This window comes from Ambystoma mexicanum, chromosome 4p (genome assembly GCF_040938575.1).
Source record: "Ambystoma mexicanum isolate Mex_15411 chromosome 4p, UKY_AmexF1_1, whole genome shotgun sequence".
In the NCBI taxonomy this organism is placed as follows: Eukaryota; Metazoa; Chordata; class Amphibia; order Caudata; family Ambystomatidae; genus Ambystoma; species Ambystoma mexicanum.
This window is the reverse complement of record NC_090927.1, coordinates 707,978,393-707,999,057: the sequence shown is the minus strand read 5'-3', so window position 1 is coordinate 707,999,057 and position 20,665 is coordinate 707,978,393. Positions and strand designations below refer to the sequence as shown.

General features: G+C 45.7%; 1 protein-coding gene across 4 annotated transcripts in view; it reads right to left on the bottom strand.

Moving 5' to 3' along the window:
* SENP6 (SUMO specific peptidase 6) overlaps positions 1 to 20,665 on the bottom strand; it is a 2,017,494-nt gene that overhangs the window by 14,881 nt on the left and 1,981,948 nt on the right. For all 4 annotated transcript variants that reach the window (XM_069606272.1, XM_069606273.1, XM_069606275.1 and 1 more), the window contains one exon: positions 15,054 to 15,204. In XM_069606272.1, coding sequence (XP_069462373.1) covers positions 15,054 to 15,204 — 151 coding nt within the window. The remainder of the gene's footprint in view (positions 1 to 15,053; positions 15,205 to 20,665) is intronic.

Sequence of the window (20,665 nt, the reverse complement as noted above, 5' to 3'; positions counted from 1 at the left end):
CCTAATGGCACACCTGTATTCTTAAATGTATGTCAATGGAAGAGATTAAACTTTGTTTTAAGCTATTTCTACTCTTGGTGATCTCTACTAGCTAGTATATACTAATCTAGTTACACTGCCAATACTGGGTGACCTCCAGTGAGTCAATGACAAGGGTAGCCTTTGACTCTGCTCTCCATTCTACTATTGCTACCTAACCCTCTAGGGTCAGGCACTCCACAAAAAAGAGGGTTCCTGTCCCTTTTCTTTTCTCATGCATAAGGGTGAGGTACAGATTCCTTTTATTATAGTGTTTTCCTTTAGTATTATTTGGATAGGCAGGGAAATCTTCCTCAGGTTAACGGATAGTGAGGCGTTTTTCACACCATTTTGAGTTAATAAAATGGCTGCTAGTGCCAAGTTGTCCGCCTCACAATTTTGACCCCTCAAAGTGACCAGATCGACAGACTCTTGGAGACATACATTAGCCACTGTTCGGGAATGCCAATTAAAACTATGTTATGGATGGTATTTCTCCCCAAATAGGCTCCATAACATGAATCACGCATACCCAGCATCATGCTGGAGAGGTTGTACGGAAAGAGGCACCTACTACCACACGTGACCTGGTAGTTCTGTCCTAAAGCTCAGTCCTACTACAAAGAGGTCCTCGCACATATCAAAACAATCAGGTATTGTACTACCGATTGACCCATTGGTGATATTGCTGAGGGACCGAGGAGATGGGATCTACCCGCTTAGCGGTAATAGATCATTGCTCATTACCCACCTCCTATTGGCAGCAAAGATTACAATGGCACTTAACTGGAAATCCCCTGAACAGTGCTCCAGATAGGATTTTGAGAATGGAGTAAACATTACTTTTTTCCTTTGCAGGAGTAAAATGTAAAATGTATGCGACATCCAGGCGACGTGTGCAAAAAAATGTAAATCATTACCATGCAGCAGCTTTCTGCATTGTAACAGAACACACCTGTTAGGCAAGATTGTATGCAGTACCCATAGGGTGCACTACAACAACCTTGACCTCCTGGCAGTAGTAACCAAACCTTTTTGTATAAGTCTGTGCTACACAGGTTTGTAGTGTGGACGAGCAGCGAGGCTTATCTCAAGAGGGGTCAATGTGAGCTTTAGGGGAGTAACACAGAGGTTCACAGTGACAAGTATTCAAGCAAACACTTACACACAGGGTTTCTTGATAAAACAATTATTAATTTTTTAAGTCAGTTAATGTAAGCCTTTTTCAGAAGGGATCACTGTAAAACACCAGACAAATATACTTGGTGCTATTGACATTAATCTATTACTGTTGGCATTCAGAATTAGTGAAGAGCAAGTAAAAAGGAAACTATTATTAGAGCAAACAAGTTACCACAAATATTTCTTAAGCAGGCAAATACTTTCAGATCCCCAATAAGAGACATTCATTTAAAACAGGCTAAGCCAAAGTCAATAGGCCAGAGTCTAGATAGGCTGACGCACTTCTTTGAAGGTAATTAGAAAAGTCTTTGTACAATGTTTCAGAAGTCTTTGAAGAAAAAGTTGAATCAATGTAGGGTCACAAGCTGTTAGACTTGTGAGTAGAAGATGCAAGCAACTCTACAGCAAGAGGTCAGTTCTCTTAGACTTTGTACAGTACCTTCGAAATGAAGAAAAGATGCATCAGATGACTCCTGTTCCTTTACAGCTCTGCAGATCTCACTGTTACTGGGCCTCAGTCGTGGGGACAAGAGGGAGGACGTCAGGGGACTCCTGCACTGCAATGGGACGGTCAAAACTTACAACCGGCAATCTTCACTTTCAGTGGCTGTTCAGTGGTTCAGCTCTTTGCATCTACCGCAAATCGCAACACTGCAGTTCCTGGCTGTTGAGATGGAATTTCCTTGCTTCTGGGGTCCCGCATTCTGTTGAGGGGGCTCAGGCTCGGTCAGTCCTGGGAGTCGGGAGGATCTTCCTGGCGCTCTTGGCCAACTTAAAAGCCCTCTGGAAATTCAAGCAGCTCCAAAATGGATGTCCAGGTGGCTTACTTTGGAGTTGATTGGTCCCATCAACTCAAGGGGAGAAGTTGTCCTTGCAGGGGCTTCTCTGTTGATGCAAACTTGACATTTCGGCACTGCAGCAGGGCTTCACCAGGCAAATCAACGGTCCAGGAGTTGCAGCAGGCGTCCTCCTCAAGTTTTTCTTTGGTTCTTTCGTCCAGTGGTCGACTCGGCCTTTCCAAGCCAAAAGACTCCTTTTATACAGTTCTCTCCCTTTCATTCCAGCCAAGCTGTCACTCACCCAGCAGGGTGGTTCTCCTTGCCGGACAGTCAGCCAGTCAATCATCACAGAGTGCATTTGGGTTTCCTAGGAGACTAAGCACAGGGAGTTTCGGGCACCTCCCTCACTTCCTGCCTAGCCTTGACACCCTGGAGCCAGAGGCAGGCTTCACTCGTGAATCCCGCCAAAGGCACAACAAACAAAGGGACCAAACCTGGTTCGGCACACAGAGTAAATCTCAAGAAGGACCTCTCCACAAAGAAATGGTGAAAAAAGAAGACTGGGGCCATTTTGACAAAAATGGCACCCTTGGGTGCTTTACTGCAGCTGCGAACGCAGCCCGCGGTAAATGCACACCATGCTAGTTAAAAAGAAACCACAGCCACCAGCCATTCAGTGAGGAAATGTTACACGAGAGGCTAGACAAAGGGGATACTAGGTAACCCCTCCAGCACCCTATTGTAAGATAGTGTGTGCTGGGTCTAGAAAGTTACAAATGTAAGTAAAGTCAATTTCACTTTACTGCTCTGGGAAACCTTAGTTTATCCCAGAGAAGGTAATAAGGTAATTAAACCTTTGGGAAATATGAAAGACTTTCCTGTGACACTGCACTGAAGGTGCTGTGTGACACAATTTAAAAGACAATGCCTATGGAGTTTGTCAGAATCTACAACCAAAAGAAACAGAGTACAAAAATCATATTAAAATACATGAGAGAGTGGGAAAAAGGGTCTCACTCTCTCCAGGTTAAAAAAAATCAAGTCCTCAAAATCCAGCAAAGTTGCTGGGGGTATCTAAGGTAGAGGGAATTGGCACATTCCTGAGAATTCTCTCCAACAACACCTTTCATTATTTCTCGAAGGTCTGGCCATTTGATCTCTCATGTATATATTTAAATGTTGAAAACAGAAAATCATAGCCAATTACATAGTAAACGAAACATGAATTGTTTGTATAGTGTGTTTTGACGTTCGATAGCAGAATTGTCTTTTGATGTTTAATGAAAGTCCTCATTTCCTGGAGCTATTACTACCTAGTGGTATGCCAATGTTATGATAAAACAGTGCAGAGGCAAGGACTCCATGCTAAATTCTATACCTAATCTAATGGTTATTTATATAGTGCTTTTGGCAAAGCGCTGTACATAGAACATATTTATCACAATTATCACCAAACCGAAGTCGGTAGTCCTTTAATGACCTTCGAAAGGATGAGTTGGCCTTGCCAGGATTCGGACCTATAACCTACAGATCACACACAGATCGCAGAAACGAGCGCTCAACCGGCTGACCGATCTTATTGGCTAACATCCTTCAGAGATTGTAAACAGAGTATCGACCGAGGCATAATAATCACAGTGCCTAGATGTTGGACGAACCATGTATGAAGCGCTACATAAAGTTACATACCTATCTGGATTATCAAAGGGACAAGTTTTGCTGAGTTTCTAATTCAATTACAAATGTAATTTTCATTTGTTTGTTTTTTTAACAGTGCTTGCACATCCTGGAAAGTCAGGTTTTGGATGTTTTAATTGTAGTCTTGAAGGTTTGAGAGGCTATGACACCTGTGATTGGTGCAATGACAATCACTCACCCTTAAGCAAAGTCTCTGCTGCCACTGACCATTTATACTAATGTACCCCAATGACGGTAAGGTTGAATGGATGTAAACTAGACCGTGCATAATCATCATTTTACACACTGTTTTTATAAGAGTGTAAATTAAATTATAAGTTTAAATGATCTGCCTCCGCATGGTTATGCACACAGCACAGGAACTCTGAAAAATACAATTGTGCAATACTGGCTTGCTTTCACTGGAGAAAATAGCATCATTTGTCACAAAAGATTAATTCTCAATTGCAGCTTAGTTTCCCATCTTATTAATTATACAATCCTAAAATGCTAAGAAAATAAATATGCAGTGTGCTTCTGTTTGCTCCATGAGCATCTACACACAACACAGCAGAAGCCGAATGGAAAGAAACCATTCCTTTTATCACTGCATGCAGTTTCTTTTTTGAAAGACTTCAGAGAAATACATTCTGCTTCAGAGGACTTTCTCCGTGGCTTGCAATGACATCCAGGTAGATAAAAATCAAAAGAAGCGTTTTGGTTTCTGTAAAGTAACCGGACCTTTGCACTGCCCTAAACTTGTGTGTAAATCTACACAGAAAAATAATAAAACTGTCGTATTTATGAGATTTTCATGCGTAAAAAGGTGTGGTACGGACCTTGTCGGAGGCCTGCCCCCAAGGTGCGATTATACCGATGTGGTGGAGAAAAATCAAGGAGATCCTTGCTTCAGAGAAAATTAAGGTATTGTCATTGGGGAAATATTCATTGTATGTAGCAATCTGGCTCCCTTTTATCAACCATGTTAACAACATGCTTCCAGGGAAATATAAACAAACCTTTAAAAATATCTTGCCTTGCTATAAAAGGGAACGCAGGAAGTGGAGGGTTTCAGAAGATGTGGGAGAACTTTGTTCTGAAGCTGTGCAAATTGGAGGGGGTCGGATTGGGGAATTTGCGATAGAACCTTCGTGCAGTGACTTAAATGTTTGGTTTCATTTCACTCTGTCCGGATGAAATAAATAACGTTTTTTTAAAAAGGCACAACATTGCACATGGCATAACAAATATACAGCAGGCTAGGAGACCCAGAATGTAAAGAAAGGCACAGGCTTGGATCTTCAACTGTAATTGTATATGTTGCTCCAAGTTGATAAGTTTTCAGCAGGAAAAGTCTTCTCAACATGTGGGTCCAGAATCACCCCAACGAACAAGAGGGTCAAATTAGGTGGAAGGGAACTTTCTGAAGTGGAGGGAAAAGCCCAAGCAGTGAAGCAGATAGGCATGCTTGGTACAGCTGGCAGAGAGACTACGGAAGTGTGCCCAAATTATCCAGTAAAGAGACAGGCGGTCATCATAGGCAAGAGATTGGTGAAACCCCTCGAGCCTGGCGACAGGAAAAAGGAGAGGACCACAAACTGGTAGTGGCATTCCCAACTACAAATATCAGGAACTTACTGTGCTTCAGATGGATCAGCACTTGAAATTATTCGTCCCGAAGGCCCAGGGGCACAAGCTAGTGCTGAAGGTCTAGGTACTGAAGTACCTAGGCAAGAGTGACCATCTTGATATTCCTTAAGCACGTGCTCAAGTTCAGTAGCTGTAAATCGGGATCAAGTTGCATGCAACCCTCTTCCTTTTTTGGTACCAAAAAAAGAATGTAATGGTTATAGCAAAGTCTCTGAAGTGAACACAAGGGCATGCAGAGGGCTTTTTTTCTGGCGGACAGTGTGGGCAGAGGAAGGGAAGGTACGAAAGATGATCCACTGGCAAAGGATCTGGAGGGCTGTTGATCTGCCATCTTGGCTCTGGCCTTTGAAGCCTTCAACCTTTCCAACGGCTTACTGACCTAGGAGCAAAACCGGCTCTGTTGAAGGGCTTGTTCAAATATTTCGCCTGGACCCAAGGTTCAAACTGAGAAGTATGTAACCATGAAAGCCTTTTGACAATGGGACCCGAGCCCATTGAGCGCATCACGTAGTTCTCAGTGTCCAAACCAGCTGGCAGCGTCAACAACCAAGTCAGTATAGGCCCCCTGAATCTCTCATGAGTAGGGTGGATGGACAGAAATGCAGAGCTGAAAGGAGCAGGCCTGTGCATCGTGGGCAAATTGTTAACCTCCAAGGCAGTTTTCAGATACAGAAGCGGATAGTGTCAGAAATGCACAGTTAAATGGCTGGAGAGTATCAGTAGGGCCCTTTTCTATCAATCATGTTTGGCTTTGTTGTACTTGGACACCAAGTAATCCCCAGGTATTCCCTGCCTTTGCAATCGTGTGCGAGCCTAGGCAAAGACGTAGGAAGCAGCTTCAAAGAAAATCAAGCTATAGAGAGATGTCATGGTATTGGTGACCCAATGGTCAAAATTCAGATTAAGGCAGCCTATGCCCTGTTCAAAGAATTTGTCTGCAAAGTGCCCACGCCCTCCATCTTCAAATGGCTAAAGATCATATGTTACCAGAAGAACACATTACTTGCCTCTAGGTAATGTTCTGTCTGATGAATTGGTACTTCCTCAAAAAGATTAAACATCTTTGATGCATCTTTTCTAGCACCAGTTGTCTCAGAAACATATCTTAGCCTGTGGGCAGGGGGGAAAAGGGTTGCCAGTGTGGCTCCATATCAGTGCATCGCAGATCCGTTGCATACCCCTCTAGCCAGATACGATGCCGGGCCAGAACATATGGAGCCAGCTACACCCTATGACTTCAGGTAATGCCCATTTCCCTAACACTCATCAGCTGAAGGACCGCAGAACAGCAGGTGTACAAGCTATCCATCAAGACAGGCAGGTTGACATGGTGTTGAGGAATCTGTGGGAGGAACAACCAACTCATCTAATTTCTTTTTTTAGAGAGGTAAGAAAATGGTTCTTCTAATGTAATCCTTCCTCCCACTGAAGGCTCATCGTAGATGCACTCCCATAGCAGTGCAAACCTAGGAGGAGGAAGATGAACAAGAAACATCCCTTATAACAGGAAATTCTGGAGGAGCGTTGGACCAAAACAAGCATTTTGTGCTGACAAAGAAGCCATCAATGATGTTTGGCAAACATATGCAAAGAAGCCCATATAGCCGTCTGAAGGATGTCTAGCACAGGGACATGCCTTGGCAATACAGAGGTAGCTGCCAGACCCTTGGTTGAATGACCCCCAAGGTCATCTGCCACTTTTTTCATTGTGAAATCTTAGCACTCCAATTCAGAGGACAATCCCCCTCGACAGGGTATGCTTACAACCAGCCTGTCATGCACGGGAATCAGCATAACTCACAAAGAGCTGGTCCCCATCCTTGATGTCTGTTGTCGAGAGGTGTGGTGACAGAGCACCCTCTTGGGACAAGTTGGTGAAATTGCTACTCTGTCCTAGTATGGTGAGCTGAAGGAAAGAAAACAGGAAGGTGGACCAGCTTACATTCCTACACCATCTTGGGAAGGAAAGCCTCCCTCTGCCTCAGAGTACCCTTTCTCTTTGGAAAAAATAATGTAGAGAGGTTTAACCAATAGTGCCTGGAGCTCAGACCAGTCTACTGGAGGTGATAGCAACAAAGAAAATCACCTTCAAGTTCAGCCATCACAAGGAACATGAATGTAAAGGTTCAGATGGAGGCACCATAAGTGATATAAGAACAAGATTCAAATCCCATGCAGGAACAATAAACTGATGTGATGGAAATTAGTTAAATAATCACCCCAAAAATGAAATCACGGTGGGGACAGTGAAAAAACAGCCTTGCTCAAAGTCCTTTCAAAGACCCAAATAGCAGCAGGATACTCCTTTCACAGTGCAGAGGAGGTTGGACAGAGCAAGGGTCCATGCACCATCCGAAATTCTATGCCAACTGTTTGACATATGCCTGCACAAAGCATCCGCAGCAACATTCTTTGTTGCTGCAAAATTGGTAGTTGGCAGGAAGACGCTCTTCAGAGCAAATATCCATCTCATTGCTACCATTTAATCCTACACCACCCTGTTTATGGAGGTAATGCAGTCCATCAAGATTAGAATTCAAGCACTCTGAAAGGAGGGCAGAAACGTCACTGATGGCCTGAAGTTCCAGTAGGTTTGTGTGTTGCCAAGCATTGGTCAGGAACAAAAGGCAGCTCACAGTTCGGTCTAGCAGATGGCTACCCAAACCACTGGGGGGAAGTGTCCTTCACAATGGTTTGTTGGGGATGAGGGTTGTCACACCGAAACTGGGCCCACTGATTTCAAAGCAGCCACTGAAACGACTGCATACACAACCAAGCCCCTGGCAACAACAGGATGTAGGTGTATATAAGACCCAGAAGATGAAGGTCTTTGCTCAAGTTCCCTTTTACATGCACAGAAATGGGGTATGTCTGAAATGCCTTTTGTTTTGACGATACATGCTACTGTGTCCAAGAGTGGCCGGAAGCAGATGTACGGCAGCAGATTAGTCTTCTCTAAAAGATCAAAATGAACAAAAGACAAAAATATGCAAAGTTAAGCGCAATAAATATGATATGATAGTTTATTTATATAGCGCCTATACACAATGTGTTTCAAAGCGCTTCAAGGCAAGGGAGGGAACAAGGGAAAATACAACCGCATTCTTACAGGCCATGAACAGTAAGGATGTGAAATTAACTGTCGTACTCGGCATGACGACATTTCAGATAGTGCAAGAGCTAAGACATAGATAAGGATGGGAGGGGGAGAGTGGGAAGGAAATGGAAACGGACAGGCGAGTACCGTACTAGGCCTGACGACATTTCTGGTAGAGCCGGAGAAAAACAAAAGGTGAGGGAGAGGGGTGCAGAAAGGGCGGGGAGGAACAAAACAAGCGAATATCATACTAGGCCTGACGACATTTCAGATAGTGCTGGAGGGGTGGTGGGGAGGGAAAAACAGTAATGGGAGGGTGGAGGAAACAGAAAAGGTTGCTATCATATTAGGTCCAGGGACAATTCTTGATATGCATCAATGACAGATTTTCTTGGTTGAAAAAAATGAAAGTAAAAAAAAATAAAGGTTGGGTCAGAACATTAATGTAGTAAGACCCCTCACATTGAGTACCTTTATTGTGCAGATAGAGCAATGGCTCAGAGTACTGATTGAAAGGATATTTGAGAGAAGGAGGAAATCCCAAAATTAAAAGGAAGGCCATAACAGTACAAGCAGCAGTATTTTACTTGTTAGGCAAGGGTACGTTTTTCGGTTGAAGATGGCAGGTAATGACTGAGATATAAAGAGGCCAAATAGTTCTACACCTTGGAAAGCAGTAGGGCTAATTAACAGGGTGGCGTGCATGAAGATTCTACCAGGGACTGAGCAAGGAAAATAGTGGGAGGAACATGTCAACCATAAACTATTCTTAGTAGTGGCATGAAGTATCTTTTCTTGGCTTACCGTAAAATGTAAATGAGTGCCATTGCTTGGTAAGCGAGCAAAGATAGTTCTGACAGTTTTCAAGAAACGCATGTTGAGAATGTTTCAGAAGGGAAATTCAGTGGCGAGTGGAGGTTCCTATATGAACAGTGTGGGTCCTTAGTGGAGAGACTGAAAGGTGGAGATATTGGGGGAGATGCAGTTGAGTGTGTATGAAATAACTTTACCTAAAGCAGGTTTTGGAGACCTATGTCTGAGTTGGTGCTATGTTAATGTAAACCTGACTCTACTTTTAGTCAGAAGAGAGTGAGAATGGGGTTCTAATTGGAAGGCCAGGACACAGATTGTTTCCCAAAAATTGCTGAGAAAAGATGCATCAAGCAGACTATGTAAGGGGGGGGGGGGTCAGAGGGATGTGTGCCGAGAGAGCTCTGGTGTGAAGGAAACCCCTAGCGTAGAAGGGGCTTTACTTTTTGTTTTTGAGAAACTATGAAGTGTAAAGGTACTACAAACTGTACAAATGGTTGCCCATCATGGGTTTGGACAAGGAGGCTACTCCTCAACTGATGTTACTTGTCCATGTGAGAAGTACTTTTTTCTGCATATTCTGTATGATTGACATGCATTACTCACCGTAATAGCATTTCTGATGCTTGTTAATCTGCTTAGATTCACATGCTGTGCATATGGTCCGATATCCAGTGAAAACCCCAGAGCATTGCATCTTGTCTTTCGGGGACTGAAAGGGGACGTCGGCATAGGCTTGTCTGTAACACTATCCCTATTGTGACGTGTAGTGTATCCAAAATCCCTCACATGCCGAAGTCCCCCCGATTGTATTTTTTCTGCTATGAGGGAGCCCCAATTTATTGTGAGTGAGTAAATAAAGAGCCAAAGTAGTAAGACGTCTATGTTCCTTCCACCAGGAGCGGGGAGGCAGGGAGGGCGCATGTGAATCTAAGCAGATACAATCATCAGAAATGCTATTACAGGAGTAATACATGTTTCTGATGCTTGTTCATCTGCTTAGAATCACATTCTGTGCATAGACTAGCGAGCAGTACCCAGAGTTGGCGGTGGGCAGTGAGAAGGAACAGTAGTGAAATGATGTCTTAATACTGCTTGTTCCACCTGAGAATCAGATCTAGAATGAGTGTCTAGGCAATAGTGTTTTGTAAAGGTGTGTACAGAACTCCAGGATGCCGCTGTGCAAACAGACTCAAGGGGTTACATTTGCAATGAAAGCTATGGAAGCCCCAGTGCCTCGAGTAGAATGTGCTTGAAGGGCAGTTCTCTCTTAGCAAGAGAGAAACATAGTGTGATGCATTTTACAATCCACCTTGAGATAGCCGATTTAGAGACAGGATCCCCTTCTCTACCAGCTGCCACTAGTTTGTCTTCCTCAGTGGTTTTGTTCTCTCCAGGTAAAACATGACTGCCCTACGCACATCTAGTGTATGTAGACTTCTTTCTGCCATGTTAGTGGGATTCTGGAAGAAAGTGGGTAGTTCAATTGATTGGTTCACATGGAACTGTGAAATGTATTTAGGCGCATATCTAGGATGAGAGCGCAAAACCACTTTATCTCTGTGGACTGTAACAAAAGAGTCTAGAACTGAAAGGGCCTGTAGTTCACTAACCCTTCTGATAGAAGTGATAGCAACCAGGAAGGGCGTCTTGTAAGTAAGGTCTTTTAGACTTGCTTAATGCATTGCCTCAAAGGGAGATCCAATGCGTCTGGTTAAAACCACATTTAGAGTCCATCCAGGAGCTGGGTGAGAAATGGGGGGATGAATCCTCTTAACCCCTTCCTTAAAAGCCTTAATAACAGGTATTTTCCACCACAACACTTTCTGTTGTGATGTAGTGTAGGCTGAGAGAGCAGCTAGATGAACCTTTAGGGAATTGAAGACCAGTCCTGAGTCTAACAAATGGCTTAGGTACAGCACAATGTGTGTAGGAGAACAATTGATAGGATTGATGCCCTTGGTATTACACCAGATGACAAAGCGTTTCCATTTACTGGAATAGCAGTTGCGCGTGTTAGGTTTCCTAGCTTCCCTGAGTATGTTCATGCATCTCTGAGGCAGTTGAAGGTGTCCAAACTCTATGACCTCAGGAGCCAGGCCGCTAAATTCAGAGTTTGCAGGCATGGGTGTAGTGACTCCCCCACCCCCGTCCTGAGACAGGTTGTACGGGCAGGGTAGTTTCACAGGGAGGGGGGGAGAGGAACATCTCCATTACATGAGCGAACCAGGGTTGGCAGGCCCACATGGGGGCGAGCGAACCAGGGTTGGCAGGCCCACATGGGGGCCACCAGCATCATGGTAACTGGTTCCTGGTGCATCTTGCGCACTATCTTGTTGAGAAGGGGAGTCGGAGGGTTAGGGGGTTGAAGCGTAGAGAAATTTCCATGACCATGCTATCCAGAGTCCGTTCCCCTTGGAGCGGTTCTGGGGATACCTGGAGGCGTAGTCTTGGCATTGGGCGTTCTCCTGAGTAGCAAACAAGTCTATCTCTGGGAAGCCACATTCTGCGAAGACGTTGAAGACGAGGTCTTCGTGTAGATGCCATTCGTATTCTAAGTGCAGTGGGAAATCTCCGTTGAGCACGTCTGTCAGAAGATCGACAGGACCATCTTGTGTTTGAGAGCCCACATCCAAATGTTTTGGGGGGAGGGTTTTTGTGTGATTTGTTGCAGGGACTTGAGTCTCATGCTCTTTTTTGGCAGTCTCCAAAGCCTCATCGACTGCTTTACCAAAGAGATTGGACTCTTCGATAGGTTTGTTAATTGCTGCTTGGGTCTCCGGCTTGAAGCCCGAGTTTGAGAGCCAAGTGTGTGATGTTTAAGCAGTGTGCCCTGAGCCAGGGATCCTCCTGCCATCTCTGCAGGATCCAGAGTGTTCTTTAAAACATTTTGGTTGACTTGCCTGCCCTCGGCCACGATGGCGAGTAATTTGGTTTTTCCGGGGTCAGGTACCTCTGGAGACCTTCTTGTATAAGGTTCCATTGCACATCGGCTTAACTGGCAAGCAACGTGGTGTTGTTTGCTATGTGCCTGGTAAAGGCAGTTGCCATGGTAATACGTTTACCAAAGGCATATCTTTTTGACTCCTTATCGGGAGGTGTCTCTCCCGTAGCAAGGGGTACTCCCACCCGTTTCCGGGTGGTGGTAACCAGTAGGGAACGGGGGTAGCGTGGCCTTTAATATATTGAGCATCAGTAGGCGATGGCCAAAATAAATTCTCCACCCTTGGATTTACTGCCCTGGTCTGGTGTGACAAGAGAAGGAGCCAATCTCCTTTTAATGGAGTTTAGGAGAGGAATGGGTTTTTCTTTAAGAATGTCCTCCACAAAATCTTGTTCAGGTATGGCTTCTTGAGTGGCGATTTGAAAGTAATCGGCTACGTTCCTTAAGATGGCATTAAAGGCCATCTGATTGTCTACTGGTGAAGCCTGGCAGGCCGGAGTGGAAGGAGGGGAGTCCACATACAGGACATATGTGTCCTGATTGTGAGTAGAGTGCCCACGGCTCCGTCTCAGCTTGATGAGTGTCCTCCCAGTTGACCGTGGCATCCGCCTTGTCATCTGCAGTGTAGTCCTGTAGGAAGGTAGAATCTTCTCCCTCATCATAAATGTCTTGATATGTGTCCATTTGAAATTGATCTTCACAGTGGATGGAAGTGAAATGATCCTGAGAAGACTCTAAATTTCTGGGAAACTTTAAGGTTGACACAGAAAGTAGGGTGTAGGGTGCTCTGAAAGGGACAATCCTTTCCAAGCAGTCCAGGCACCCTTAACATTTTTCCCTGGTCCATTTGGACGAACCAGAAGGTGCAAAAGGTGGAAAATCCATTTTCTTGCCTTTGGCGGCGAAATGTATTACTAATAGTGCTAGACAAAGGCTCCTAACTGTCTTCTTAGTCTTCGTGAGCAACAGGGTGCTGTGGCGTATCTTTATACGTGTCCGCAGCACGCTCCTTGCGTTTTGTCGACGATGCTTTCAGCGATGTCCGGCGAACCCGGACGTGCCGTACGACTAGGAGGCCTACCGATTGACTAGGAGGCCTAGCGGTAGATTTTTGTCCTACCAGGGCCTTAAGGGGCGTCGTAGCGTCAGTTGAGCGCGCTTCACCAGCCAAATGTGATTTGGAGGTAGCGCCCTTAATTTTCGAAGGTCCAGTCGCAAGACGCTACTGCGGATGCGGGGGAAGGCTGTTGATCTTCAAGATAAGAGGATTCTGTTGAATTTTTCTGTGGTCCTGTTGGCGCCTTCACCCTTTCCACGAAACCGGGGAAGGGGTTGTGTGTTTAGTGTGTGCTTTTCGTACGCCCCTCTCGCCGGGTGTTGTCCCCGTAACGTGACTTCCGTCAGGCCTGGAGGGGTAGAGGACGGGCATGGCAGACCTAGAAGTGTCCGTTGTAAGGTCAATGGCATCCGATACGGATGCTTGGTCATCACTAGTGCCCCCGTCACTTTCGGTGGGTGCGGCGGTGGGGGAAAAATATCCAGCCCGCGACATGCCGTAGGCCGCCCACTGTTTAACGCAGCGCTCCTTAAGTGTTTTAGGTCAAAGGAGTCTACAAGCCGCGCACCGCGCTTCGTCATGGTCATGGGGCAGACAATTATTGCACTTATCGTGCTCGTCCTTCCACGGGTATCTGACCCTGCAAGAGGGACAAAACCGAAATGGAGTCCTTTCCATAGCGAAAGGTGTCTTCGTCGTAGTATTTGAAGCACTGTCAAAGTGACTTTAGGGGAAATAACCGCCAAAGTCGGTAAACAAGGATAAACAATGTCTCTTATGAAGAGCTCTGCAATGGGGTGACTAGTTATCTAGGTGGAAAAAAACAATCTGAGGGACCTCGGCACGTGAGGGATTTTGGGTACACTACACGTCACGATAGGGATAGTGTTACAAACACGCCTATGCCGACGTCCACTTTCGGTCTCCGAAAGACAAGATGCAATACTCTGCGGTTACCACTGGATGTAGGACCATATGCACAGCATGTGATTCTAAGCAGATTAACAAGCATCAGAAACATGTTTTGGTGTTACTTTAATGCACGTGAGGTGAGCACTTACGTTTCAGCAGTTATCTTGCTTGAAGCTTGGTCTTAAATCACCATGGAACAAGATTTAGTCAATGTGTAGTTTGTAAGCTAGAAACATGTTATTTAAATTAGTAGTGGGGCGATATTAAATTGTTGTGTATAGTTTACATAGGAAAATATTAGCAACTATTTCCCTTTCTGAATGCTGTATCGTCCTACTGTAACTTCATGGAAGAGAATTCTGGAATTAATCTGACATTACTACAGGGCAATACAGCATTTTTCACTTATGCCTCGCCTCTATACTACCTGTGCAATGCTACACCATGCGGGTAGAACAGTGGATGGAGACGGGAGCATACATAACATGTAGGGATAGCTTTCAACTTCATTCTCGTTATCTATCAGATGCCACTTTGAACACCTCAGAAGAATCTATCACAGTGGTTGTTCGCTACTCATTAATGACTTCATATGTACTCGGGTCACATTGTAGGGGCTCCTTGCTTGTTGAAATCTACAAAGAGCTTGGTTCACCTACCCAGGTCAGAGGAATGGTATATGGTGACCCTGCTCCACGAAGTGAAGGGATTTAATTGAGATGCATGGATGAGCTAGCATAGTGTATTGAGCTCCACCTTTTATGAGAAATAAAAGCCAGCTTATTGTCACTGTTTTGTAAAGTTGAGTGTTTATTTTGAAGACATTTGTAGAGCAGAGTTTACATTGAGGCCGTTAGTCACTTAACTTTGCATATATTTTGAGGATTAATACACATTAGTGTAACATAAAAGCTAGAGTTAACTTACCTCAAAAAAGCTTTCCACATACTGCAAAATGTACACCCCACAGTCACTAAAGTTGTTCTGTTGTGGCACTCTGGGATTTGAACCTTTCATGACGTCTTTGGAAAAACTCCTTTTACTCCCTTTCCTGACTTCCCATTCCACTTCTAAATATCTGCAATGAAAAGGTACACAAACAATAAATATGTTAACACGACTGCTTCGTAAAACACAAACAGAAACATTTTACTATGAGATGTATGCTTTTCCAGGTCACAGATTATTTATTACACTTACGTTACAGAGGTGGATTCTACAGATTAGTAGTCTTTCATGTTAGGGAGAATTCTCATTCTATGGCTAATTTACCTCACCTAGTGAGCCCCTCAGCAGCTTTGCTGGATTTCTGGAGTTTATTGTTACACTTGGTAAGAGTGTGAGCCTTTTTCCCACTCTTACATGTGTTTTGCCATGTGTATTTTTACTGTTTGTGTAATCGTGGGCTCTGGAGGACACCACTCCATGAACCCCACTTTTCATGTGTGTTACACAGCACCTTCCGTGCAGTAACACCGGGTTGTCTTTGAGACTTCCCCCTGACTCAATTTTCTGGGGCTGACTACTGTCCCCCAGAAAACAGGTAAAGTTGCCATTTACTTTACATAGTAATTTAAAACTACAGACCCAGTACATCCCATCTTACATGGTGTACTGGAAAGGGTTAACTCCTATCCCTTTTTGTCTGTGCCTCTCGGAGCTTTGTTTTGCTCTTTTAGCATTCAGACTTGGCTGGTGGTAGTGGTATCTACCCTAACCTTTCTACCGCTTTTATATTATATAAACGTAGTACTGTTCCAGGCTATCATAATAGCCTCGAACATAAACCCGCTTGACCAAATGCTCTTTCTTTTGGCTCCGGTCAGGTTTATTCGCCATTTCTTTTTGTTAAAGTCCTTCTTGTGTTTTACTTTGCGCAGTAAACCAGGTTTGCCTTCTTTGTTCACCGTCTTTTGGCAGGCTTCTTCCAAGAAGCCCCCCTTTTGGCGCCTGGGTGTAGGTGGGCTGTGTGTGAGGGAGGGGTGTAGTCACCCCCTGCACAGGGTATACTTGGAAACCCAAGTTGCACTTTGGCATGATTGGCTAAGGTGGTTGTCCGGGCCGGACAACCCCCCTGCTGTGTGATTGACAGCCAGGCTGTGTGAATGGGGGATTTTCGCAGAAAAGGCAGGACTATTGGGCTGGAAGTCAGAGTCGGCACTGGAACTGCAAGGAACCGAAGAGAAGCGGAGAATAAGACGGCTGCCGCAACTACCGAGTCTCGGTGAAGCCCTGCTGCAGTCCTGAGCTATCTACCCTTCAACGACAAGAGAAAATTCAGTCCGGAGTCTTCTTCCCTTGAGCCTGGTGGGATCAACCAGCTCACTTTCACAGCCAGAGGATCCTATTCGTGGTCGAAATCACTGCACACTGCTGTAGTGGTCCGGATAGCCATCTGTAAAGCCTCTTATGTTTTTAAGGAGCGCACCTTTTATTCACCGTCGCTGCTGCTGGCCTCATCCCTGGGTAGTGCAGATCACTCCAGACGTCGTCCTTGTCTCCACAACTGAAGCTACAGGAACCGTGAGTCTGCAGGCAACTACCAGGAACAACTGCTGTAGCACCAGCTTCTTCAAAGAATAAAGGTACTGTGTCCAGCTTCGAGGAACTAGGGTGAACCCTTTTCTCCTCCTCCAAGGCTTGCCCTTGTCTTCCTTCCCTCTTATTACTTTAGCTGCCTCTGTTGACAATAGCCAAGTACTCCCGGCAATCTTGAAATCGTGAACTATCTGACTGTGTGATCCTCGACAACAGGAACCCGGTTCCACTTGACACTGGCACAGGCCTATTGACTTATCTTCTTGTCAGAAAGTGTTCTCTGATTCCGTCTGCCTTGACAAAAGTATTGCCTATGATTTTTGCCCCCAACTGTCTTTTGTTAACTCAGGTGCTAAGTGTGTTAACTCCGGTAACATTTCTTCCCGTGGATACGCATATCTTTACTAAGACCGAACTGTCATTACTGTCAAAAAGTGATCGCATATGTATTCCCGGTAACGCCTTTTGTTTCATAACACCAGTCTGTCAAATCATAAGGTACTTACCTTGATTTGTTCTGCACAAAGAGAATTGGTTGTGTGTAGTGTATTTTACGTGTGGTTTTACTTTAATAGAAGAGAAGTGTTTTGCAAACAGATGGTCTAGAAATAAATGTATTTTTACTTTTCAACCAAAAACCTTGAGTCAGTGTTTGCTCGAATCACAGTAATTGTGGTCCTTTGTGTAATCTCTACTACTGCTCATTTGCTCTTGAGATAAGTCTCGCTGCTCCGCTACTGCTACCACTCTAACAGTGTAGTACACGCTTGTACCAAAGGTGAACTTGTATCGCCACTTGCAGTCTTAATTGTGTGTAGTGGTCCCTAAGGGCACTGCACAGGAGTCTGCCTAACATTTCACCATTAAAATGGATATCAAATCCCAGCAATGACCCTGGTTAAAATCTATGGAATGCCGATACGTGATCATTTTTTACTTTAAGATATATGGTTTAAGTTACTTATCTGAAATATTTTTCTCAAGCATGGGTCTGGCATGGATTTACATGCTCATGAATATTCCCTGTCAGGCTGGGAATCCTCAGTAAAAGAAAAAACAGTTTCACTTTCACTTTAAAAAACTGTATTTCTCCTCTAAACCAATCACTGTCCTCTGGGTCATCCTGCCCCCATCCAATGACAGTCCTCTCATTAAGCCCCACCTCTGGCAGCCATCTTCAAATTTGGTAAGCACCTAAAGTGGTAGTATGATCAAGAAGAGCCGCAGAGGGGCCGGAGAGAGGGTTTGCATGTGAATCCATGCCAGATCCATGCTGGAGAACAATAGTTACAGGTAAGTAACTTAAACCTTCTCCAGCATGTAGTCTGGCATGGATTCACATACTCATGAATAACAAATACACAGCAGTACAACATTACACAACCACGGGAGATGGCAAGGCTCAACAGAAGCAATTAATTCTTATGTCTGGAACAGACTCACTCTGCCTGGCCGACTCTTGACTCCTTCCTGGAATCCCTGTCGACGCAGTAGAACATTGTGAAGGTGCACATGGTCCTACACATAGCAGCCCTGCAGATGTCCAGCAGGGGCACACTAGAAAGGAACGCCGTAGTCTCAGCAATCGCTCTGGTGGAGTGGGCTCTCGGACGGCCAGGCAGCGGTCGGTTCACCAGCCAACGACAGTCCATGAAACAGCCGGAGAGCCACCACGAAATGGAAGCCTTGGACAAGGTCTTTCCAAGGTTTACAGGACCAATGTTCACAAACAATTGATAAGTATTGCGAAAACTCTTTGTGCGTGTCACAAGCAACATCCAGAGTGTGCAAGGCCCTCTCCGCCGGCGACGAAGGTTTCGGGAAGAAAACCGGCAACACCAAATGCTCGTTGAGATGGAATTCCAACTGAACCTTCGGCATGAAAGAGGGGTATGTACACAGTATCACCCTTGATTTGTGGAAAGCCAGATACGGTTGCTTGCAGGATAGGGCATGGATCTCCCCCACACATCCAGCAGAGGTGATGGCGACAAGGAAAGCTGTCTTCCACGAGAGAAACGAGTGTGGTCTGATGCATAGGGTCGAAAGCTGCCCCCATGAGCCACGTCAGAACCACAATGAGTTCCAAGCCGAGGCAGAAGCCTTCACCGGCGGGAAGGATCAAAAGAGTCCCCTGAAAAACTCCTTGACGAGTCTGTGGGACCACGACGAGGATATCCGCGGGGATCTGGTGTAGCGTGCGATGGCCGCCAGATGTACCTTGATGGATGCGTGAGCCAGTCCAGCTTTTGCCAAGGACAGCAAGTATGGAAAAATCTGTGGTACTGTCACCCTCAGAGGGGTAATCATCTGTGACCGGCATCATGTAGCAAAACGCTTCCACTTATAGCCGTAGCACTTCAGAGTCAACAATGCCCTGGCCTTGGTGAGGACATCCCTGCAGTCCGATGGTAACTCAAACTCCAAACTCTAAGGTTACAGGAGCCATGCCGCCAGGCTCAGCGATCCTGGGTCATGATGAAGGATTGTGCCTCTCTCTCTCTGGTGAGCATGTCCGGAAACACCGGCAACTTGACTGGAGGTGACACTGATAGGCTGAGAAGGACTGGATACCAAATATGCCTCGGACACCCGGGGATGAGTATCATCTAGCATCAATACTGTCTGAGTGTGTTGATGACACGTAGCAGGAGAGGGAACGTGTACAGAAACCGACCTTCGCACAGGAAGGAGAACGTATCCCCCAATCATCTCAGCTGGTGGAATCTGCTAGAAAACTTCTAGCATTTGGAATTTGCCAATGTGGCAAAGAGAACGATTGAGGGTCTGCCCCATTTGACGAATAGGTGGCCCACCTGATCCTGACAAAGTTCCCACTCATGGCAAGAGTGCAGTTCCCTGCCAGGGAGCCTGAAATGGTGTTCTTGGCACCTGCCAGATGGAGTGGGGCAAGGAACATCCCTTGTCCGATGGCCCAGTGCCACAAGTCCTGCATTTACTTTGAGATTTCCGGGGAAGAGTGCCCCCTTGCTTAATGATGTAGAACATGGTGGTAGTTTTGTCCGTGAAGATCCTCACCACCTTGCCCTTCAGTGACGGTAGGAAAGACTTGAGGACCCAGAACACTGCCCGTAGTTCCAGGATGTTGATGTGCAGATCCTTCTCCTCTGGGAGCCTCTAGCATGTAGACGTCCATTGTGAGCCCCCCAAACTTCCAGAAAGACATCCGTGGTGACTGCCTACTGGTATGGTGGGGTTTGAAAACCTGTTGCAGGATGAAGTGGGAGCGTAGCACCCACCACTGTATCGCCCGCCGGAACTCCTTGCTGAGAGGGATCTTGTCAGCGAAACTTCCGGATACTTGTATCCAACGTGCATGCAAGAATTCCTGTAGGGGTTGCATCTGCAACCTGCAGAGACGGACGAGGTAGATGGAGGACATCATGCTCAGCAACGACTTGATGGGCCGCACCGTGGACATTTTCGACGACGACAGTCTCTGCACCTTTCCTTTAATGGCTGCTAATCTCTCATCCGAGGGTGACGCCAAGCAAGTCACTGTGTCGAGTCTGGTTCTGAGCAACAGCGTGTTCTGCGATGACGTTAAGCAGGACTTTGGATAGTTTACGGAGAATAGCAGCTCCGTCAGCAGTCGTCCGGTCTCCTTCATGTGCTTGTCGGCGGCCAGTTCCTGAGACCAGGCACATACCAGCCAATCGTCCAGATATGGGTATACGTGTATGCCGTGTAGATGCAGATGGGCCACCACCGGTGCCAGGCATTTTATAAACACTCTTGGGGGCGAATTCAAGCTGAATGGTACAGCCTGAACGGCCTTCGCATGAATGTCCTGACGAAAGTTAGTGGCCTTCAACCATCCTGGTCAATGAAGGCAGATTCCGTTCCCCATCTGCCGGAAACCGGTGTCTGTGATGTCCACTGCCACCGAAATGGCATGGTCGAACATCACTTCCCTTCACTGAAAGAGGGTGAGAGCTTCCATTTTCTTGTTGTCGGGGAGGAACTCCAGGAACGGGCCC